Consider the following 24,097-nt stretch of genomic DNA (forward strand, 5'->3'; position numbering starts at 1 on the left):
GAGGAAAGAAAAAGAGAGAGAGAGAGAGAGAGAGAGAGAGAGAGAGAGAGAAAGAAAGAGGAAATGAGTGAATAAGAGAGTAAGAAGAGTGAGTGAGTGAGTGAGCGAATGAGTGAGTGAGTGACTGAGTGAGTGTGTCAGTAGGAGTAAGGAGAATTATCGATTGTATAACAAATTATTGCCATAACTAGTTTCAACCTATTAACGAGTAACGAACGATCATCGAGAAGATGCCTAAGGCAAATTATTAACAACGCACGATATCGCTTGAAATAGGGTTCACTTTAATGTCAGCACCATTTTGTTGTTCTGTTTACTCTTTAGCATAAAATTATTCGCAACTTATTCACCAAGAATAAAAACCATTATTGAATATTACATTATCATTAATAACAATGATAACGATAATGATAATAAGAATAATAAAAGACATTGAATATTCAACATTCTATATATCTTTATAATCCTTGAATTAATTCACACGCGAGAAATCATTTTTTTTTCTTTTCTTTTCTTTTTTCTTTTTTTTTTTTTCAAAAAAATATAGAAATTTTGGATGAATTAAAGTGTGAGATTAAAAATTCAAATTACGTGCTCGTTGCTACGAAAGAGACGAATAATATAGCCAGAGAGATAGAGATAGATAGATATAGAGAGAGAAAGAGAAAAAAAGAGAGAGATAGAGAGAGAGAGAGAGAGAGAGGGAGAGAGAGAGAGAATAAAAAATATCGTTTTATCGAAGGAACAATCGACTTCATTAATCCAGTGATATAATTCGAACAAGTTACTTAAGAGGAAAGAAAGAAGAAGAAGAAAGTGGAAAGAAAAAAAAAAGGAAAAAAAAAAGAAGAAAGAAAAGTAATAGAATGCTTTATTAAAGTATATTACAAGGAAGATGATGAAAAGGACAACATATTAAGAACATGTGAACTCGCGTTCAATTTTTTGCGGTATAAGAAAGAAGAAGAAAAAGTTGGAAGTATCAAGGCGTCACAAGTTTTACAGATCGTTTCGTCAGTATCTATTTCAAGTTTAGAACAACCGTTCTCTATAAGAGGAACTCTTTGTGAAACATGTGACGAAGCTCCTTCGCACAATTTGCTCTTGGAAATAGAAATAATATAAAAACGTATAAAGAATAGATAATATTTCGTTCAGGTAAGACAATATGATTACATTCATATCCTTCAACTAATTTCTTTTCCTTTCCTCTTCTGTTTCTTTGTTTTTTTTTTTTTATTCTTTTTTCCATTTTTTCATTTTTTCATTTTTTCATTTTTTTTTTTTTTTTTTTTTTTTTTTTATTAAATGCTTCTACCTAATTAACAAGCTGTATCAGGTTACGATTAGGTTAATCCGAATTAAAGGTTATTGCGTATTAAAGTGGAACTCCATGGAAAAAGACGACATTTTCTTTCTCCTAATTGGAAAATTTTCCTTCTCGATAATAAAGGACAGTTTTCTCATCGATCTAAATTAATCTGATCTAATATTAAGTACTTGGGGAAATTAAATTTTACACATGTCTGTATCATATATAATATATTTATGACAGACACCTTTTTATTATTGTTATTTAGATTATTAAAATTTTCTTTTTCCTTTTTTTTTCTTTTTTTTTTTTTTTTTTTTTTTTATATATATAAATTTATAATGACATAATGAAATAATTAATATATGCCCACGTATTTTGTATTCAATTTTTGTGTATTTTGTGTATTCAAAACGTGATTCCTTTATAATCAATTTAATTATTCAGAGTTTTAATAATTTTAGAAATGTAATAAATTCGTTATTATTCATACGGAAGTACTAAAGGAATTTAAAATTTATAATCTGAAATTAATATAATGTTTGAAATTTTCTTCTCATAATAATAAAATAATAATTATCTCTTCTTCAAAACTTTTTTGTTCCTTACATGCATAACTAACCGAAGAAGAATTTTCAAAGCTGAAGTAAACGTTGACGTTGATACATTTTTTTCGCTTTGTCTTATTATAATTAATTTGTACGATAAGCTTTAACGATCATGTAATTGTTACCATTTTGAGAGCATTTAACAAAGTACCAGCTTAAAACTATAGCTATATATATATATAACTATATAAAACTATAAATCTCAAAGTAATTAATAGTATTCAATTTAAAAGCTTTTAGAGGGTTTCCATGTATTACTTAACGATCATCGATTTCGTCGATCACGATTTCGTCGATCATTTTTACATAAGTATACGTGTCCTTTTCCAAAAAAAAAAAAAAAAAAAAAAAATTATGAATAAAAATAAAAATAATATAAAATAATATCATTCAATATAATTCGTCATTTATAAATGAATCGGATGTTTTTCTCAAATCTTAAAAAAATATTTACTATAAGCATTATCATTTCACTATGAATTTATTTTATTTTTAATGTTCATACTAATTTAATAAGAATGATAATTAATAAATTCAATGGAATGATATCAATACGTCATTACGATTAAAATAAATGTTTAATTAAACTTTTCAATGGGTAATTAATTAATTATAGTACTCCTGTTAATCGTAGATACGCGAACATTCATTCACTATAAATCTTGATCAGTGTCCTTTACGTTCTATCTTTTCAAACGAAGTCCTTACATTCGAAGTAATCGAATTTCACTTTGCAGTGGGTGTTGATTGAACGATCGTAAACGTTCCATGCATCTTGATACAAATATCTGTTGAATAAATTATTGATAATATCATTTAACAAATATCTAATTAATAGATTTATTGAAAATTATTTTTCAAGATAAATTTCAAAGATTTTAGGGATTTACAAAATATTCGAATTATTTTATAACTTTCAAAATTCAAAACAAAATTCATAATTGAAAGATCTATGCATTACAAATGGATCATAGTCACTCGATATCTTTTTAAAATTTATCGAAATTAATTAATTATAATTAATCGAGTACGAGTAATTATTAAGAATTGTTTATATATATATATAGATATATATAAATACGAGTCATCTTATATGAATTTAAATTATATAATTAATCAAATACGAATGAAACTTATTTAGCATCCTAGTAAATCGCGTTACTTTTCAAAAAAAAATTTATTCGAATGATCTAAAATTTGTAACCTTAAAAATTCCCTGAACTTTCATTTTCAAGTAATATTAAATAAATCAAATGATATAGAAACAAGAAAATATTATAAACGGTACATGCATAACAATGCAAAAACTTTCTAAAATACAAAACAAAATTAATTAATTATTAATAAAATGAGTAGAGCTAATTAAGAAAACTATTCATATAAAGTCACATCCTATATAAACTTGTGCAATTAATCAAATATGACAATAGCTTCCCGCAAGTATTCAAATCTATTTTAAATTCTATATTTCTACGAAATCCCATGACTAACTCCCATGCTTGATAGAATATTAGATCTTTTATCAAATTTCTTTCTGTCAGATATAATACGTTTGATACGTATCGTACGTTTCTAGCGTACAATACTTGATGAAATTAAGAATAGAGTACTATTTTACATATCCGATTATAAGGATATAAATGAAATTCGTTTGTGGAATTTCGTGGTTCGTTATTGAATGAGTTAACGTACTAAATACAATTTTAATATTTACGACCGATATAAATGACTTTGGATCATAATAATTATTAACAATAAACCGTTCTAACGAGTACTTGACGGTAATTATTTTTGAGCGTTATCGCATAACAAAATACTGTTCTCTAATTTATATATAACAATATAGAAATATTTATTGACAAAACGATATCGATCTGATCATATACGGAATATGTTCTGCTTCTTCTTTTTTTTTTCTTTTTTTCAATTTTTTTTTTTCTTTTTTACTTTTCTTTCCATTTCTCTTTTTATTTCGTTTATTCCTTGAACGATTGTATTCTCTATCAATTTCATTATCTACACTCTCTCGTCTGTAATATGGTAATGATTGATCGATCATAAATTGTAAATTTTATACAAGGATGCGCAGCTATGCATAGACTTTGTAGATAGGTTAACGATATCAAATGCCACCCATTAAAGCGTCAATTAATCCCGATGAGTTATGATTACATGTCATGTTATGGAAAAAGAGAGAGAGAGAGAGAGAGAGAGAGAGAGAGTGAGAGAAGAAGTATGAGAAAACAAGATAAAACGAAGAAAAAAAAATTGTGTTACAGTACAGCGAACAAACCACTGTCACTCACGAACACACGACACATTCGCCGAGGTGGAAAAGACGAATAAGATGAAAAAGTCATTGGATGTGTGATAAAACACGCGATAAACGAAAGTATGTGTTTGTATGTATCTGTGTGTGTGTGTGTGTGTGTACTGCGTACGTGCATGTGTGTGTGTGTGTGTGTGAGAGAGAGAGAAAGAGAAAAAGAAGTAGTAAAAGCAAATACCCACTCAGACATCCTACATCGTACTCGTCACGAAAAAAAAACGTCTTAGATCTTATTACGCTTCCTTTAACCTTGATCCTGATTGATAAAAAATAATCATTAATATATTTTTTTCCATATTTGAAAACTTAAAGAACAAATTTTTAAATGTATATCCTTATATAAATTAATTACAACAGTCAAAGATATTTATTAAAGATTTTGAAATATATAAAATTAAATTATGGCCATAATAAATTAAAAAAAAAATATATCTAAATGTATATATACATATATATGTATATGAGTACTAGTAAAAGAGAAATATGTACGCACATATATATATATGCGTACAACAAATATATGCATATATATATATATATATATATATATATATATATATATATATATATATATATGCGTACAACAAAGACAGTATTTTACGGATTATAGGACCAAGTGGGCATGCAAAACGGAGCCAGTTAATTTTCTGACAAATGTCCCTTCATCGTTCTTTTGAACACGATCATTATGTAAAACATAGAATGTATAATCAATGTTTACTTCTCTCTCTTTGTCCCTCTCTCTCTTTCTCTCTCTCTCTCTCTCTCTCTCTCTCTCTCTCTCTCTCTTTCTTCCTCACTTTCTTTCTCTCTATCTTTTTGCCGAGATAAATAATTTTCTAGTAGATATATATATATATATATATATATATATATATATATATATATACAAGAAAGCGTTGTTCCATTTCTGTTTTGCGAAAAGTATCCTAATGGCGTCGTAGAGTATATGAAAAACGACGAAACGGAATAAAGATTAATGACATTAATTTATTTCGACAAAGCTACAGGATAGGTCGATATTTCTTTGATCAATTAAATAGGAAAACGCCTTTTGTTTTTCTGACTTTCGTATTTACGTGAACGTCCAATGATGTTTTATACACGTAGTCGAGTTTCCATCAAGAGTATATTGTCTCTGGGAGCTCTTTAAGAAGCTTTGTCATTTCAATATCCAGAAATAAAGCAAATCAGTCTATTTCTCTCGATCGAAACCTCGAAAGTTATCTTCTTTTAGGAAAAAAAAAGAAAAAAAAAAAAAAGAGAGAGAGAGAGAGAGAGAAGAAAAAAAGAAATAAAAATAAAAGAAAAAGAAATTTGTTCTTCCCTTTACTATACCATTGGTTTTAACTTTTTAACTTTTATTTACATCGTTCTTTTTAAATGTGTCACAAACGTACGTAACATTCGATCAAAACGATACAATAAAAACAAAACAAAAAAAAAAAGAAACCACGTCGTGACCACCGTCGATATTGAAAATAGAAAAAAAACGTAGAGAGAGAGAGAGAGAGAGAGAGAGAGAGAGAAAGTGAAGATTTAAAAAAAAAAAAAAAAAAAACTGGCAAAATTGGCAAAATATCGAAAAGTCATGGCCACTTTGTAGTCGATAAATCCAAGAGACAGTATGGAAATGAACGAAAGATCTTTACGAGCATGATGATCAAAAAGGAGATAGCTTATTTACTAGTACCGTTTGCGAGATATTAGAATTACGAACGAATTTTAGCGATTGAAAACTTTCCTTCCGATGTTTGTTCGACAATGACCGATGGATTTCCGCCCCATGAAGAATCGTTTTCCATTATTTTCTCTCTCTCTCTCTCTCTCTCTCTCTCTCTCTTTCTCTCTCTCTCTCTCTCTCTCTCGTATTAGATCAAACGTTTTAAAACGATTACGACAAAGATCATTACGATAAAGTGTGAAATAAATTGAAAGAAAGATTCATATACGCACTGAGTCATTTTAGCGGATATATTATTATTTATTATCCTTACGAGAATATTTATTATTCCGGTTGAATTAGATTTAAAAATAAACAAATTTCTGAAAAATATCGTTATTGCCAAGAATTTGTTTTCCCGTGACATTCATAACGAATTTCGATAAAACCCTTTAGAAATATACGATCTTACGAACGTTCATAATATTTCATTTAATAAATAACAATGCATTCTAAAATCTCCACTTGAAAATGTAACTTATATACATTTATGTATGTCCGTTTATAAGCGTCTCTCAAAATCAGATATAAAATATTATAGTAAATATTATATACTTTAGTTACCGATAATTGAATCATGAACAAAATTTGAACTCTAACGATTATATTAAATGACATTACAATTTACATATTAACGACAGTTTGAAAACTTTTCGAAAGCCACCGATGGAAAATACTTTATAACTTTTAAACAAGTAATATGCATCGAAATAATAATATCGTGCAAAATACGAGATAAATCGAAAATTCGTCGCATTTATACATCTACTCTCTTTTTTTTTTTTCTTTCTTTCTTTTTTTCTTTCTTTCTTTCATTCGTCCTTTTTTTCATTCTCCCGATTTTTTACTTCATGTTTTAACTTCAACTAACAATAAATAAATATCGCGCGGATAAAATAGCGCGGATTCACATCGAGCTAAATCTTCTTTCTTTTTTTTTCTTTTTTTTTTTTTTTCAATCGTTTAAAGAAGTTTTTTTTGAAGATCTTTCAACGCTAGAATTTTATTCGTTTCATTCGACTAATAACGTCCCGTGGAATAATGAGAATTTAATAGTTCTCTTATTCGTATTCTAAGGATGGAATCAAGCTATTTAACATAAATCTACTTTGTTATTTTTACATAGAGTATAAGAAGAACAGATAAAATCGTGATAATATTTTTAAGAGAATGAAAAAATGGGAGAAACTTTATTCGATAGAAATTATTTAATATCATCCAATAATGCATATACCATTATAGTCATAATAAAAACACAAAGAAAATGTAACTGTTTGTTATAAAATATACGAAAAATTTACAAGTAAGAAAATAAATTTCTATTATAAGCGATACGATATTTAAATTAATACATTATCGAATGTTGAAATTCTGATTCGTAATTAATTCAATACCAATATAATATTATTAATTGGAATGATAATTACATGAATCTATACAATTGTCATCTTTATTAATACCTAATTGATATTCTATTAATAATCAAATAATAATAAATTCAACTATGAAGGTCAGATTTTCTGTAGACCTAAAGTTATACGAATAAAAAAAAAAAAAAAAAAAAAAAAACCTCAGTCAAAAACGAAATCGGCTAAATTAACCTTTGACATATTCGATTTAATCGATCAACACATTGTCCACGAAAATAACTTTATTATAATTATCTATATTTTCAATAAGATTTATATTCACAATTAAATGTTCGATTAACACATTTCAGTTTAATCTACGTTCTGTTTGTTTGGTCACAGTGGTTTTAACATCATTCTATGTAATTTAAATTTATACATTCATACGTCTCTGTTCAATCTCATTTCAGTTGGCGATCCATCGGATTTGCTTTGTGTTAGAGATTGTCCAAAATCATTTTGAAATGACAGATGTTTTTGAAATGACCGAATAAATTCTGATAACTTCCAATCTTTTCTACATTGTTCCAAAGATACTACAAAATGACAAGTGACGAAAAATTTATCGAATTGATTCGTCAAAATATAATGCTTTATAATTTATCAAATAAAAAATGTATCGAATGCATTCAATTTTGTTTAGAATTATATATATATATATATATATATATATATATATATATATATATATCAAATGAATACTTTGACATTTTAAAGTTTATGATATATTTCATTTCGTCATCCATAAGTTCTTTATATTATAATATGACAAATTTTTCTTCGATCTTTCGTTTTTTTCAAGTTTTATAAACGTATAACTTTTTGTTTATAATATTTGCAAATATCTTCGTTCAAGAAAAATACAGTCATACGCAACTCCTCTAATGTAAATTTATCCATTTTTCTTTTCATTTCTTTTTTTTTTTTCTTTTGCTGTTTTTTCTTTTCCCTTTAGTTTCAACTTTACCATTAAAAGATAATAGTAAACAGGCGTAAGCGATATAACTGATTTATGATTTATGTCTGATAATATATTGAACTAATATCTGTGAATATAAATGATCGAAACTGAACTGTGTTAAACTGTGTTAAAAGTGACGGAACGTTTAAACATTAAACATATTGTGAGAGTGAATTGAAATCTATTAATTGACTTTAATTGTAAACGTTCGATTAACATTCTTTCCTTTTTCTTTTCTTTTTCTTTTTCTATTTTTCTTTTTCTTTTTCTTTTTCTTTTTCTTTTTCTTTTTCTTTTTCTTTTTCTTTTTCTTTTTCTTTTTCTTTTTCTTTTTCTTTTTCTTTCTCTTAACTTTCTCACCTTTGCAATCTAATTTCCGGAAAATGTCAACCTGACAAAATCAAGTAAGTAAAAATATAAGAAGTTCGTTAATAAATGTGGTTTTATCTTCAAGAAAGGAAATAAAAATCGATAACGGTCTGTCACTGATTTGAACTCGTTCAATTTTCTTTGGATGTCTTATCAGACATCGGTTGAACGCGATTGTTCTGTTGAAAATCACATAAATGATAATGTGATTCTGACACATTGAAGAGATTCCTATTTAATTTGATTTGTATGTATGATTATATGATTCTATGTAATAACTCTTTGAATTCAAATTATTTTCCTAGTTTTTTCTCGATCAACTTTGATTTGATTTCAAGCACACACACACACACACACACACATATATATATATATATATTCTTCGAAAGCATTTTTTTTAATAAAATAACTTTCTACTGAATGTTTTATTAATGAAACGAAATGTCAACGGTTAATCTCATGGCACAAGAGATAAAAAAAAAGAAAAAAAAAAGGAAAAGAAAGTTCGAAGAAAAAAATAAAATGAGTTATATAAAAAGAATAAAGTACGTGAACTTTTTTATCAATTTAATTGGTTATTTTTTAAAATTACATAAATTAATACTTTTCGAATTCAATCTGGTTACTTAAAGAAAAAAAAAAAAAAAAACTTCATAGAGCCAAAATTAATTGCAAGAATACATGAAGTAAATCTCTTTGTTCGGCAATTTCATGCGATAAAGAATTTTCCAACAAAGCTTAAACAACGCGTCATTCATTTGACGGGTCATTTAATTCTCATTTAAAAATTATAATTATTTATATCAACGTACTTCAAAATTCGATTTAAGAGAATTGAAAATTCGATTAAACAAGAACAATAATTGACGTTGTTCAGCTTAAATATTTTTTACTTGTAACAATACGATCAACTATTAGAACATAATAATAATGAAAAACAACAAATGAATCAATATAAATCAAAAATAATTATTAATCAAAAATTGTCAAATGTTTAACAATCACGTAAATTCTATTTACATAAATTTTTTTTCTTATTATCGAATATAAATAATTTCTAAAAGTAGAACATCTCTGTTTATATGACCTTTTTTCATCCTTGGGGATAATAAAATACGACATCAAAGTTTAGCCATCCATTTCTAAAGTACCTGAATACATACGTATATAAAATAAATGAGAATTCAAATATACAAAGAGAGAATATAGAGATTATAATTTATATAGATATATATATATATATATTTTTTTTTTATTTCTGTTAAAATCAATTTAAGAGTAAATTGATAATATGCAAATACATTTTTAATAATTATTTTTAATAATTATATTTAATAATTATTATTATTATTATACATCGAATATTTCTCTTTTCATTGTTAATAAAATATATAATATCAAATAAATCCTTTGCTTAATAATATTTTATATTATCTTTACATTCGCAAATTTAATATTATCGAATGGAATACGAGCTAAAAAAAAACTGATAGATATTCTTTATTCTTATATTATAGAAAAATTTATAAAAAATAAAATACAAATGTATAATTGTATGATATTTTGCATATCAAGTTACAATATTCAATATTTAATTATCATAGAAATTTTTATCAAATAAAAAATATAACAAAATGTTTTACAATCTATATAATATCGTAGGAATTCTCGTATAATTTTTATTCGATATAAAATGATACAATTGATAATTAATCATATTTCATTAATCATTTTCGTGCTTATTTATATTTATAGATCACAATGGCAAACAGAATATACTTAACATTATGAAGAATAACGAAAGCTTGGAGAATTATTTGTTGAGTATCATAGAGGGTAGTGAATATCTCAACATAACTCGGAATAATTCTAACTCGAAGCATTCAATAACGTGTGACGAGTTCGTCAGCAAGGAGAATGTTATCTCATCGATTTGGTTCCAAGCAACTGTCTACTTTCTTTATAGTACGATTTTCGTTGTAGCTCTAATAGGAAATGGATTGGTCTGCTACGTCGTTCAAAGTAGTCCAAGAATGCAAACAGTTACTAACTACTTTATCGTTAATCTGGCAATCAGTGATATCTTGATAGCAGTATTATGTGTCCCTACAACGTTCGTCAGTGTATTAATACTTCAATATTGGTCATTTGGTCCGACACTCTGTCCAATCGTTAATTATTCACAGGCAAGTATTGTATATATATTTATTTATTTTTTTATTTATAATATTCTTAATGATCGATAAGAATTCATTGTGATAAGAAAAATATATAAATAAATTTAACAATGTTTAAAACATTAAGACAAACTTTTATTGATACGTTCTATACAACGAAGGTCAATGATGACACAGACATTCAATTTTATAAATTTCATTTAGAAATCTTTTTAATATTTCTTATTGTGACATTTAAAATATTATAAATGTACTTTCACGTAAAAGTTTAATTTAAAATTACAAAAATAAACAATGAACTTTTCTTTATACTTTATATCGGAAAAGTTATATGAAAGATCGTTTTTTTAAACAATCAACACGCATTAACGATATAATTTATTGAATAAAATTATTCCGAAAATATATACGTTATATTCGTAAACTCTGTGCTATTTATAACATTGGATATTAAACGAAAAAGTAAATATTTTATTTCATAATGATTGGAATGAATGGTAGAATTTTGTTTGATCGAACAAAAAAAAAGGATATCAAATATAGAATAAAGAATGATATAGATTATTGATTTTTGTTTAATCTATAACAGGCGGTTTCCGTGCTAGTAAGCGCATACACTTTGGTAGCAATCAGCATAGATCGTTACATAGCCATAATGTGGCCATTGAAGCCACGCATGAGTAAAAAACAAGCGACACTTTTGATACTGGGTGTCTGGTTACTCGCATTGATAATCTCTTTCCCGATTGTTTTGGTATCGGAACTTCTTCAACCTACATCGGATATATACGTGAAATGCAATAAGTTCATCTGCCGAGAGAATTGGAAATCGGAAAACCAAAGGTAAAAATAAATTTTCGTATATGATGGAATTTAAGTCCATTCAGCGTTAAAAGATTCATCGATACACAATGTTTTTTATGAACCATTTATTTCTTACGATAAGTTATGTCAAACAACCGTTCATGTCTATATCTGTTGCAAAACATTTTCTTTGAATTTAATTTGAAATTAATTGGAAAATTATAACGCTAAAGTTTCGAATGAAATTATCATATTTCGATACATCATTTCAATAATTTATTATAAATATTAAAAATGAAAAATTATATATTGTATATATTTAAATTTAACATCGTATATATTTTTTAATTATATATATATTTTATATTTAAAATTTTTTTTACTCAATAATCTTATTTAATAATTATAATATTCGCATTTATTATTATTATTTCTTCTCTTTTTATATTTTCTAATCGTTATTTTATTTAAATTTAATTATAATATTAAATATATAATTTCATATTCCTGAATTTGAGAATACTCAAAGCAAGATACAATGTATATAAAGTATACAATCTTTCATTTTCTCTATTTATGGCATAAATCCGTTCTCTTATCATGTTTTCTTTTGTTATCTTTTCTTAAGAAAATTCCGGAAATATATTAGATAACAAAGAATATACATATATATATATATATATATATATATATATATATATATATATATATAAATTCTATCAATAGTGGATATCAAAGATAAATAAATATATTTAAAAAAAAAATTGGCAAAATAAAAGAGAATTTATGAGGAAAAAAATTCTGACAAAATAAACATTTGTCAAGTGCAAAATGTAACAATAGTTTATTCTTATTACTTTTATTTTTATTTCTACGTACAAAAATAACAGTATCATTGTACGAACAATTTTTCGAAATCCATATATGGATTCTTGAAAGACAATTTTTTAAAACCCATATATGGATTCATAACACTGAACATGTTAAAAGGTCAAAGATAATAATGATTAATATATATATGGTTTCCTTTTACAGATACTATTATACGATCGCCCTATTGGTCCTACAGTATCTGATACCACTGATGGTACTTTTATTCACTTACACTAGCATCGCCATAATTGTATGGGGTAAAAGACCACCAGGGGAGGCAGAAAATACAAGAGATCAAAGAATGGCACGTTCAAAAAGAAAGGTATTTTTGTTTTTTTTTTGATCTTTTCTTCTTTTTTATACATTTTTCTTGCATACAATCTTATATAATATCATATCATAGATCATAATAAATAATCGCAAAAAAAAAAGAAAATTACTTCTCCGTTAAACAAATCGATAAAGATGTGAAAAACGTTGATAGATATTTACGAGAAATGTCAAACTCGAGTAAGGAAAGATAAAACCTTTGCTCGATAAAATGCTTTAATAAGCCTTACACCTCGTATCAGATTATCGTTTGTTATTTATCGTGAAACAGGATCGTTTAATATAGAGAAGAATACGAGGATGAAGCACAAACTGTCATGTAAAGACGAACGTTTGAATTGGAGGATGGGTGTAATATGATAGATGGTCTCTCTTATGGTTGACGATAAAGTATAGGACAGTTTTTTAATTAAGTTCGATCGAATCGTTTCAATTAATCACCATAGTCGTTGATCCGAGAATGAAAACGAGTACTCCGTAACTTATATTCAATTTCGAACGTTAAAACTTTTTTGTTTTTTTTTTTTAATGATTTAAAAATGATTCATTTTAGAATGATAAACGAGCAAGAAATGAGTTTTACGTAAAAGTAATAATGAAAACAAAAAAAAGTTAATGGGAAGCGGTGGGTGGAGGAGGGGGGGGTGGAAGAAGAAAAAAGGAAAGGTTATTCTCTCAATCGTAAACAATGAAAATTCCATTCATTAGAGATTTTTATTAAAAAATATAGCAATTCGGTATTTCTACTTTTTATATTATAATTAATGTGTGCTTATATGCTTAGATATATATATATATATATATATATATATATATGTGTGTGTGTGTGTATGTGTATGTGTAGTAATGCTAAAGAGTGGAATAAGAATCTTTATTAGCTTGATTTTTAATTAAATTCATACACCTTTCAAGTGCTTTTAATCCAAACAGATCGTCTGTATTAATCGTAAGATAAAAAGTTCCTTTACTGAAACGAAAAAGAGAGAAACGATGTAATAAAGATTTTTCGTGAAACAATATCTATATACGACGATATAACTAATTGCAATTCGTTTTAAAGGTAAATTAAATGTAAAATATATAAAGCATATTATTATATAATTGCTAATAGTAATCGTTGGATAAAAAAAAAAAAAGAAGAAGAAAAAAGAAAAAAAGTTGAAGTAATATCCGAACTCAATTTTTGTCTTTCGAGATAATAATGGAAACTTTTTGTAATCTCAACGAAGTTACTAATTCTGTTTACTAACGCGTTAGTTGAAGTTGCAAAGCCCATTGGAACTTTAAGGTTTTCGTTACACTTCCCAGCGAGAAAATCACGATATAAAGAACATTTTACCGCCATGAAGGAATTCTCATTGATTAATGATTCGGCATAATATTTCCATGATCGATGGTGACTGCAAAAATCTAGGGGAAAAAAAAAAAAAAAAAAAGAAATAGTTTAATAATTTCGTTCACTAAAAAAAAAATATTCACTTGTTCATTTCTCGGTAAATTAATAACCGATTGAATAAAAACAACTTTTTATGGTGTATATGTTACAACGAATACAACGAGTAAAGGAGAAAACGCATCATGTGAAAAAGTTTCATAATAAAGTGCGTATATATTCATCTCAAAAAAAAAAAAATAAAAAAAAAAGAAAAAAAGAAAAACAGAAAAATAAATAGAAATGGTTCTCTCGTACGAGATATTTAATTTTTTTATTATCATCAACGTTTCTTGATACTTTTTAACAATTACGAATACTGACCTTCGACACTTAAGAAAGGTGAACCTAACGAACATCCAGGCTGTAAACGATGTCCACCATTCGGAAAGAAATCCACAATTCCCGTAGTTCTAGATATCCCATAAAATCCATAATCCGTGTGAATAATATCGACGAATTGTGCGTCTGTCGAAGAAAGATGAGACTCGAAAAAATTGAATATAGGACCCGCAGGATCCAATCCTATAAAGTAATAATTAGTAATTCTTCGTTATTAATAAATCCTAAAAAAGAATAGGTATAGCTATAACAATTAAAATATATCCAAGAAGATTGATATATTTCAATGTATTTAATTGGAGAATTTCATTAACAAGAAATGAACAATTTAAGTGAAGTGGAATTTTGACTTTCGGATTTTGAATTTCTCTCGTTAAGAAAATATCGTAGAGAATGTTCAACTGATGTTGTACTTAAGTATCATTTGTTTCTCTTTACAAAAAAAAAAAAAAACAAAAACAAAAAATTAGATTTCGAAGGAATAAAGGAAGAAAAGTAAAAAATAATGAAAAAGGAAAAAAAAATATATATATATATATTTAATACACACCTGTGATCCTCGGTATCTTGAAATTTGTCGATTTCCCAATATGTCCGGCTACTTGGCTACCCAAAGAGTGACTAACAATATGAAGCTTTTCTGAATTTAGTCCAGCCAAAACCATCTTGTTCAAAGCTAAAGCTAAAGCATATCCCACAAATTTAGTGGCCAAAACCACTTCTACATACTGCAATTTACTGATGTTTCTATAGTCGACAATTAGGATGTTATGGTCTTTACGTTGTAAATATGCTACAATCAAAATTTGGTTTTTTTCATTAATAAATCAAACTACTAATTCATATTTTGTTTAAACTTTAAAGGAAATAATATTATACAAAGGTAAGGTAGAACAGAACTCTGTAATCCGGCTTAAAGATAAATTCAACGTAGTTTCGTGTTTGATAGACAAACAAAACTTGAAATATACTGACTGTAGACGTCGGGACATATGAAATTTTATCGTCGTCTTTAAAAAATCAAAATTGTATCGAAGTCTCTAGCAAATAACAGAAATAATTTCAAAAGACAACTTGTAACAATATCTTGAATACAATAATAAAGATTTCTTAAATATTTAAATGGACGGAAGAGATAAACGGAAGAAGTCATTCTTATATTTTTCTTAAGAAAAGCTCACGATTTTTTATTTATTTATTTATTTATTTTTTTTTTTTATCTTTTCAAAAATTTACCACATACTACCGTAGTTACGCTCTCTTTCTCAACGTCCTCCATAAACCCATGAATGTAGAATACTGTTGGTTTATTTTTATCCATTCTCGAAACGAGAAACGAAGCATTATTCAATTTCTCGTCGACATAATCCTCAAGCGTGTTACTGAAATAAGAATTTCAAACGTTTTTTTTATTAATACCAATACGACGCGTATATATTATATGTATTTGTTGTAAATTAATTACTTGTAATAGCGTAGAAATATAGAATCAAGCTCCCAGTTTCTTGTCCTTACATCTGTAAATGAAAATCAAAATGTGTTAGTGTACAAGTTAAACACTTGTATAGAATTCGTTTTTAAGCAATTACATTTCTTTGTTTGTAATCCATTACTTTTTTTTTAAATCGTAAATATTTTCTTTTTTTTCTTTTTTTTTTTTTTTTTCTTTTTTCGACATCTACGGGAGAAATCTTTTTTTTCTTCGCCTACAAACATTAATTATACAACTTTCAAAGATAATATTGCCATATATTTAATTCACACATATGCACATACACACATATACGCATGTACAATGATTCAAAAAAAAACTTACAAGATAAAAACGAGCTTATTAAAATGACAATAGGAACGTAACGAGAGACGTTAATCATAATGATGTATATTTTTGGGGGTGTGTTGATGAAAAAACCTATCAAGACTACGCCCCAATTCTTTGATCAGTCATATATAATAGTGATAGCGTAATGTTACCCGTATGTATACCGGATATTAAATTTAGGCAAATGTCACGTCACCATTTTTAAAAGTCATTATATGCCCATTTATAATATCTCAGCAAGGAGAGGGAACATTATATAAATGATCTATTTACATAATAGCAGCTAATTTAAAAGCTAATTAAAAGAGAATTTACAAGGTATCATAAATATCCGTCTTGTTAAAAAAAAAAAAAAAAAATTTAGACCTTGAGAAAAATTTTTCGATAAACATATTTTTCTTTCGGATCAGTGAACCAATGGTGTCCCATATAATAATCTTCATACACTCAAATATTACGTCTAATGAATAATAATTGGTCTCATTAAATTGTTGCGTACGATAAAAAGTCAACAAAAGAAATAGCAGAAACATTTATGCTGACATCATCGAAGGTGCATGACATATAATTGTATACGTGTTATCAATACTTTATTATATGTATGTATTTGCATGAAAGTAAAAGTCCAAAATTATCAGCCGCCTCGTCTTTTAGTTTAACAAAGAAAAAAAAAGAAAAAAGAAAAAAATATAAGAAGACGGAGAGAAGAACGAACGTGTGCTTTGCATAATAATCGATTAATTTGCCTCTCAAAATCATTTCCAATCATTTTTCTTTCACCAAAAGGATTGTCAAAGAAGATTTTGAAAATTAGAAAATTTATATATATATATATATATATATGTAAATACGAAAAATATTATTTTTCTTCTTTTTTCAAGATTATGTTCTCCTTATTCAATCGATTTTATGCCTCAACTTGTAGAGACATAAACTCGAAGGCTACCATTAAAGCCGATGGAAGGAAAAGATTTATTATTTTTCTTAAAAAAGAAAGAATAATAATCAAACTCTTTGTTATAATTAATAGCCGAATGTGATCGATAAAGTTCGATGAGTTATAAAATTGAAAAAAGAAAAAGGAAAAGAAAAGGTAAGGAAAATAAAACAAAATAAGGAAAAATGCGGAAAAATCATTTTGTTCTTGATTTTGTTTTGATAATTAATTTATAAAATATAATTAATTAATATTTAATCGTTTTATTAATTTTTAAAAATCTTTATTATTCTTTCATCATTTACTCGTTTCATAATTTAGCCAATCGATCGATCGAGAGAACAAATTTGTAATATTTATAATTATATAATTAATCGAACTAAATCGATAAATTCCCTTGTTAATGTTATATAATAAATACGAGGAAAATGTAGTTTCCAATTTTCCGTCAGAAATAATAGATCTCTTCGAGGTTACGAGCATACAAATAAATGTTAGACAATGGAGAAGATATCACAGTAAACCGTGATATCTTCTCTAAATTCGTGAATATATAATAATTATCACGTCGAGGATAAATACATACACGTTAATTAAAGCATCTTATTAAATTTTAACGATATGCAAAGGATCGATATTCAAAGATAACTCTATTGTCTATCTATCTATATATATATATATATATATATATATATTTATATAAATATATATAAATAAATATACATATATACATATATATATGTATGTATAAAAGAAACAGGACATTTTCCCAATTAAATAACAGAGAAATACCGAAGAAACATTTTTGTCGATCGAGTTTCCTATATTTGTGTGAAAGAACTTTTGTGACGAAGAAAAACCTTGTCATGCCATATGATTCCTTGTCATTCTCTTATTCTTTAAACGAAAATCGATTACTATAACATCAAAGAAAAGGAGAGAGAAAGAGAGAGAGAGAGAGAAAGGGAGAATATTGTTTCCATAGTCTACGAGTTTTTATTCATTCATAAAAATAGACGAAATGAGAAAAATGAATATAAAGATAAAAAAAGAATGAAAGAGAGAGAGAGAGAGAGAGAAACAGTGATCTCGTAAAATACAATTTTACAAAATTCATTATACTTCAAACGATCACAACAATAGCGATGTAATAACTATGTTACGATTCCTAAACGAAAAAACATTACTATCCTTTTGTTTATTTTTTCGTTTCTTTTTCCTTTTTCGTTTCTTTTTTTTTTCTTTTTTTTTCTGAGAAATCCTTTCCGAAAGAAAGAACAACATGTTATTTCTTTATTCGTTTTTTTTTTTTTACGACTTTTTGGTCCATGATCCGTGATAAAAGAAAATAATTCCAAAGGTTCTTGTACCTTCTTAAATTACGAAAGTAATGACACCCTCATGAATAAGAAATATAAATTAGACCTTGTTTCGATGTAATCTTTTTTTGAAATAAACTAATGCTCCTCGTTCCCCAAGGATTTCCTTACAAAAAGAATATTTTCCAAAGAAGAAAGTTTTACACTAAGCTTAAAGAGAAACAATGAAACAATTGTCCAATGCGATATAAAAAAGAAATGTCGCATTTATTTTATCTCGAGGAATAAATTCCTTTAACAAAAACAACAACAATAAAAATAACAATAATAATAATAATAATAATAATAATAATAATAATAATAATAATAACACCAACAATAACATACATTCATGATAAACTACAATCTACGAATCGAATTTAAGGGAGAAAAAATAAAAAAGGAAGAAAATAACATCGAGATTACTTCGATCAAGTGATAAAGCACGGCTTTGTTGAGAATCGTTGGCAAACTATGTTGTCAGCCATTGAGATCCTTCGTAGGTCCTTTATCAATCGCAGTTTCCATTCGCTTTCTTGCTATCCCCGATCACTTCTCATTTTCCTGCTTCCTCGAGACGTAGAGCAATATCGAGCCAGGAGTAATCGAAATTCTTCTTTTTTTGTTCACTGCCTTTAACTTCTTCTTTTTATTTTATATCGTCTTCATATCGAATCATTTTTCAAGATTTTGTATTCCTCGATATCATTGATTTATGAATGATAAAATGTACATGTTATTTTAATGTTAATAATTACATTGGACAATAATTTGTTTTCGAATGAAAGGACGAACGATGAATCACGTTCTATTCGAACATTACGAAATTAAAAATAACTTTCTTGATAATTTTGTAAACGTCATCAAACGATTTGATTTTTAGGTCAACAAGTATATTGGAAAGATTTAAACGAGAGAGAGAGAGAGAGAGAGAGAGAGAAAAAAAAGAAAAGATTAAATGTAAAGATTTTTAATTATAAAAAGAAAAGCATCTTTTTTTCATCTTATAAGAAAATTTAATTAATATTGTTTAATATATAAGAGAAAGAGAGAGAGAGAGAGAGAGAGAGAGAAATAACAATAATGAATTATCATGTCTCTCTTTTTATTTTATCGAGAAATGAGATTGGTCGAGGACAAGCAGTCGAATGGGCGAAAGGACGTTCAATGGAAAACGAGATTGGAAAAACCAACCTTTGTAGTATTTTGCTCGTTTTTCTTTTATTACCCTTCTCTTTGTTTTTTGTCACTCTCTTTTTTATCTTTTTTGTTGTACTTTTTAATTTATTTTCTTTAATTATTAAAATCATTTTCGTCATGTGTAAAAAGAAAAAGGAACACACATATTGACGATATTTCGTTAGAAAGAAAAGAATAAAAAGAAATTCTAATTATCGATACTTTCTTAGTTAATAATAAAGATCAATGAAGTTTACTAATTAGTTATTATTATGTGTTAATAGCCCGTTTAAATGGATTAATCTTTAGAGGATGTTATAGGTCAAGGGGAAGAGTTAATTCCGGTGTCAAGTATTCTTCCTTTATGATGAATAAATAAAGAAAAATAATTTTCATTGATATAATATTATCAGACGTGAAATATCTAAGAATTGGATTTTACGGTTCGCTTTATATCAAAAGCAACAATAAATATTTCAAGAGAAATTTTCTCTCTCTCTCTCTCTCTCTCTCTCTCTCTCTCTCTCTCTCTCTCTCTCCCTCTCTCTCGAAAGAATCGAGCTCCTTCGCTTCTTCTTTTTATTTTTTTTTTATTTTACTTTTATCTCTTTTTTTTTTTTATTTTTATTATCACATAAACACGTAAAATATGTACGTATGTTATCGCGCAATATATCCTTCTTTTTCTTTCACACTCATAAACACTGAAAGAAATTCGCTTTCTCCATTCCACATGGAACACGCGAACTTTCTACGTGTATTACGTTTGATATTACGTGAACGACGAAGTCAAAGGAAAAGCATTCTCATGGGATTTTCCATGAACTTACGAGAATTTCTGGGGATGATGGGCAATAAGGAAAGTACCGTATATATTAAAATATAATAAATATTCACAATGAAATTATATCGCGAAACGACAAATATTTTATGAAAAGAAATTAATCGAAGTTAAATCAAATGGAAAAATTAAAAATTTTCATATTTTTAGAGTGTCCTTATTCTTTCAAAATAAATTGGGAAATTTAATGACTATTTATTTCGAAGGTAAAACAGAAAAAAGGAAAAAAAAATATATATATATATATATAAAGGATGAGTATATACAGGGTAACTTATTTTTAAAAAACATGATCAAATATCTCCGATTTTATTGATTTTAAAAACAAATGTTCGAAACAAAAATTGCTTGGTTGACGAAAAAATATAATAAATTTTGAAGAAAAAATATAATATTTATTGCAATTATTTCTTAAAGAGTCCTATTTTCATGAAATTCATAACAATCTTTCTAAATAAATATCGATATCTTAAGCCTAATAAAAGTTGTTGAGAATTATAATACGAATCCAATGTGTATTTTACAGTGTAATTACTTTTTTATCTATATTTCATCTAATTATAACGCAAATCATCTGGAATTAGCATAATCGTTTTTAATCCTTATTACAAAATGAAAGACTCTTATATTTATGTAAATTAAAAACAGATCGATACAAAAATGGAATGTACGATAGGATAAAACTAATCATTAGTTATCACTTTACAATAATTGTCTACAGTTCAATTTACTCCACGAAATTAAAAAGACAAAGACCAATTCTAATTCGATCACTTCTAATCATCCAAAAGTGACTCCTTCAAATTGCCAATCTCATTCTATGAATCCTTTGAACCTATATTCCATTTGAATTATTTCATCAATTTGATAATCCTTTCAATTAAAACTCGACTATCTAATCGCTTTAATTCTAATCGTTGAACCTTTTTACGATCGAATTTAAGATTTCTAAGGACTATTATTTGTCGTAAAAAAAAAAAAAAATTTACTTTTAAATCTAGAAAAAAAAAAAATTATTAAAATCATTTTCCAAAAGACAAAGTATCCAACTTTTGTTACTCTGTTACAGATGATCAAAATGATGATTACCGTTGTATTGGTCTTCACCATGTGCTGGTTACCCTTCAACATTCTCTACGTAAGTGAATCAAAAGCATTCTAATTGAAAATTCGACAAGTCGAAGTGAAAAATCGATCGTGTCACGAAATTTTATTAGTAAAGCTTTCAGTGACAATTTTCTACGGTCTCGTTCTCATCATAAAAAAAAAAAAGAGAGGGAGAGAAAGAGAAAGAGAAAGAGAAAGAGAGAGAGAGAGAAGGAAAAAAATGATATTGTTTCAAGGTAGCCATAATTGGATTATAAAAACGCGCTTGTTATCGTTGATCATTATTTAAAACAAATATCATATTTTTGTTTTCAACTCTTTCGTTATGAAGATAGACGATCAAATGGACTGTATATTTATAAATTATAATGGAAAATCTTTTTTTTTTTTTTAGTATTATCGTACAATTATTTTCGTATCTTCGCATCAAAACATTATAATATTTTATTGACTCTTTTCAACTACACTTAGATCTTAATCTCATGGGAATGATAATTATTAAAGTTGTTTTTATATATTTTTTTTTTATTTCAAAATCGTTAAAAAACAAAACTTTATATACGTAAAAGTTATGCGTCTTAATGCATTTTATCGTTTCAAATGTGTATTTCTAGTTAAAAATTTTTCGTTGTTACGACTAATCGTATAAAAAAAAAAAAAAGAAAAAGAAAAATTGTAAACGTATAAAAGTTTCGACTTTTTTTGTTTTTACGTTTCTTCTTTTTTTTTCCCCCTCTCTCCAAAGTCATTACAAATATCGAAAAATTTAATAATTAAAACTGATAATAATAAAATTCAAATTTCCAGAGAAAAAAGTTCTAATTACTCGATTAACATCTCTCTGTCAGATAGTATTAGATTTCGATGGGAGACTAAATAACTGGTCGGGTCTTCCATTCATATGGGCAACCCTTCATTGGCTTTCAATGTCACATTCCTGTTACAATCCAGTAATCTATTGTTGGATGAATGTCAGATTTCGTGCAGGCTTTATCATTGCATTTGGACGTTTACCATGCTTGCATAGATTCATACATAATCGAGGAAGACATACGTATAATACCAGTATGGTGGGCATGCCCTTGACAGGTAAGAAAAATTAGAAAAGAAAAAAAGAACGAAATAATTAAAAAATCGAAAGGAAAGGACGATTCGAAATATTCTTTTTTTATTTATTTATTTATTTATTTATTTATTTATTTATTTATTTACTTTCAGATGTCGAAGGATCCAGTCATTTTGTTTTGCAGCGAAAAAACACGAGCACGACTTATGTCAGTGTCAGGCACAAAACTAATGAAAATCATGGGGCACCTGCAAGAAGTGCCAGCTTCCGTAACAACGAATCATTGCGAACTAATATCCCACAGTCTCAACAATCACAGTTAGAGGAACAGATATAAAGAAGAAGAAGAAAAAAAAAATGAGAAAGAAAGAAAAGATAAAAGGAGAACTTTCTTTCGAAGTTTTAATGTTTTATTTAGGGAAATATGAATTTGTATTATCGTAATAATCGAGTTACGCGATCACATTTTCTTATTTTGATTTTTACTTTCACCAACTAAGGAAATATCTTTTTTCTTGTATATTCTACAAAAGAAAAAAGCAAAAGGAAAAAAAAAAAAAGAAAAGAGAAAAAAATGTAAAAAATTAATATTATCTTTGAACGCACGTCCTTTCTTTTTCCTTCTCTGTTAAAATATCATGAAAAAAAATTTCAATTCACTTTATGATACGTTAATAAATTGAAAAAATAGAGCAATCACTTCAAATGTTAACCCTTACGTATTAAGTTCCTTTTTATATGTACTTACGTATATTTTTCTAATTTTATTTTTCGAACAAATTGAACTAACAATACTCGTATAAATTCTCATTTTAGGAAATTCCGTTTCTCACGCTTTGCATTAAAGTTTTCGAGCCATGTATTACGATATAGATATAAAATAATATAAAAAAAGAAAAAAAAAGAAAAAAAAAAAGAAAAAAAAAGAAAATGAAACAAATCATAACAAATGCGACCAATTTTCGATATCTCGCTTGTATATCTGTCTTTCCTTCATTGGCTGTTATTTTATTTTGTGTGTATCCTTAAGCATGTATTAAATGTATGTTTACTTATAAGGCAATAAAATTATCTTTGATATAAACAATAATCTTATTCAAATTACAGATTAAAAAACA

The 24,097-nt window shown here is 26.7% G+C and overlaps 2 protein-coding genes across 4 annotated transcripts; one reads left to right on the plus strand and one right to left on the minus strand.

Moving 5' to 3' along the window:
• Positions 1–748: 748 nt before the first annotated feature.
• On the plus strand, positions 749–24,069 carry LOC118441727 (RYamide receptor). Of its 3 annotated transcripts, none has more exons than XM_035866513.2 (7): positions 749–1,158; positions 10,467–10,897; positions 11,478–11,731; positions 12,728–12,887; positions 21,876–21,944; positions 22,762–23,002; positions 23,132–24,069. In XM_035866513.2, exons 2-7 carry the CDS (start codon positions 10,499–10,501, stop codon positions 23,314–23,316), a joined length of 1,308 nt encoding a protein of 435 aa, XP_035722406.1. In that variant the 5' UTR covers positions 749–1,158; positions 10,467–10,498; the 3' UTR covers positions 23,317–24,069. The 3 variants fall into 3 exon arrangements, with proteins under 3 accessions (XP_035722406.1, XP_035722425.1, XP_035722437.1); XM_035866532.2 differs by lacking the exon at positions 749–1,158 and adding an exon at positions 4,185–4,312; XM_035866544.2 differs by lacking the exon at positions 749–1,158 and adding an exon at positions 8,491–8,746.
• On the minus strand, positions 13,745–16,768 carry LOC146873246 (pancreatic triacylglycerol lipase-like). Its single transcript, XM_085655069.1, has 7 exons — positions 16,486–16,768; positions 16,135–16,186; positions 15,906–16,051; positions 15,220–15,462; positions 14,652–14,852; positions 14,146–14,305; positions 13,745–13,862 (listed from the first exon to the last, which is right to left on the minus strand). Exons 1-7 carry the CDS (start codon positions 16,541–16,543, stop codon positions 13,745–13,747), a joined length of 978 nt encoding a protein of 325 aa, XP_085511195.1. The 5' UTR covers positions 16,544–16,768.
• Positions 24,070–24,097: the final 28 nt, after the last annotated feature.

This window comes from Vespa mandarinia, chromosome 2, assembly GCF_050613455.1.
Source record: "Vespa mandarinia isolate Hongniang chromosome 2, ASM5061345v1, whole genome shotgun sequence".
Classification (NCBI taxonomy): Eukaryota; Metazoa; Arthropoda; class Insecta; order Hymenoptera; family Vespidae; genus Vespa; species Vespa mandarinia.

Coding starts and splice junctions, on each gene's coding strand:
- LOC118441727 (XM_035866513.2), top strand. CDS start 10,499: ATGAAGAATAACGAAAGCTTGGAGAATTATTTGTTGAGTATCATAGAG. Junction 11,732..12,727: donor TGGAAATCGGAAAACCAAAG/GTAAAAATAAAT, acceptor TTCCTTTTACAG/ATACTATTATACGATCGCCC. Junction 23,003..23,131: donor GGTGGGCATGCCCTTGACAG/GTAAGAAAAATT, acceptor ATTTACTTTCAG/ATGTCGAAGGATCCAGTCAT.
- LOC146873246 (XM_085655069.1), bottom strand. CDS start 16,543: ATGATTAACGTCTCTCGTTACGTTCCTATTGTCATTTTAATAAGCTCG. Junction 16,187..16,485: donor AATAAGCTCGTTTTTATCTT/GTAAGTTTTTTT, acceptor TTTCATTTACAG/ATGTAAGGACAAGAAACTGG. Junction 16,052..16,134: donor ATATTTCTACGCTATTACAA/GTAATTAATTTA, acceptor TTCTTATTTCAG/TAACACGCTTGAGGATTATG.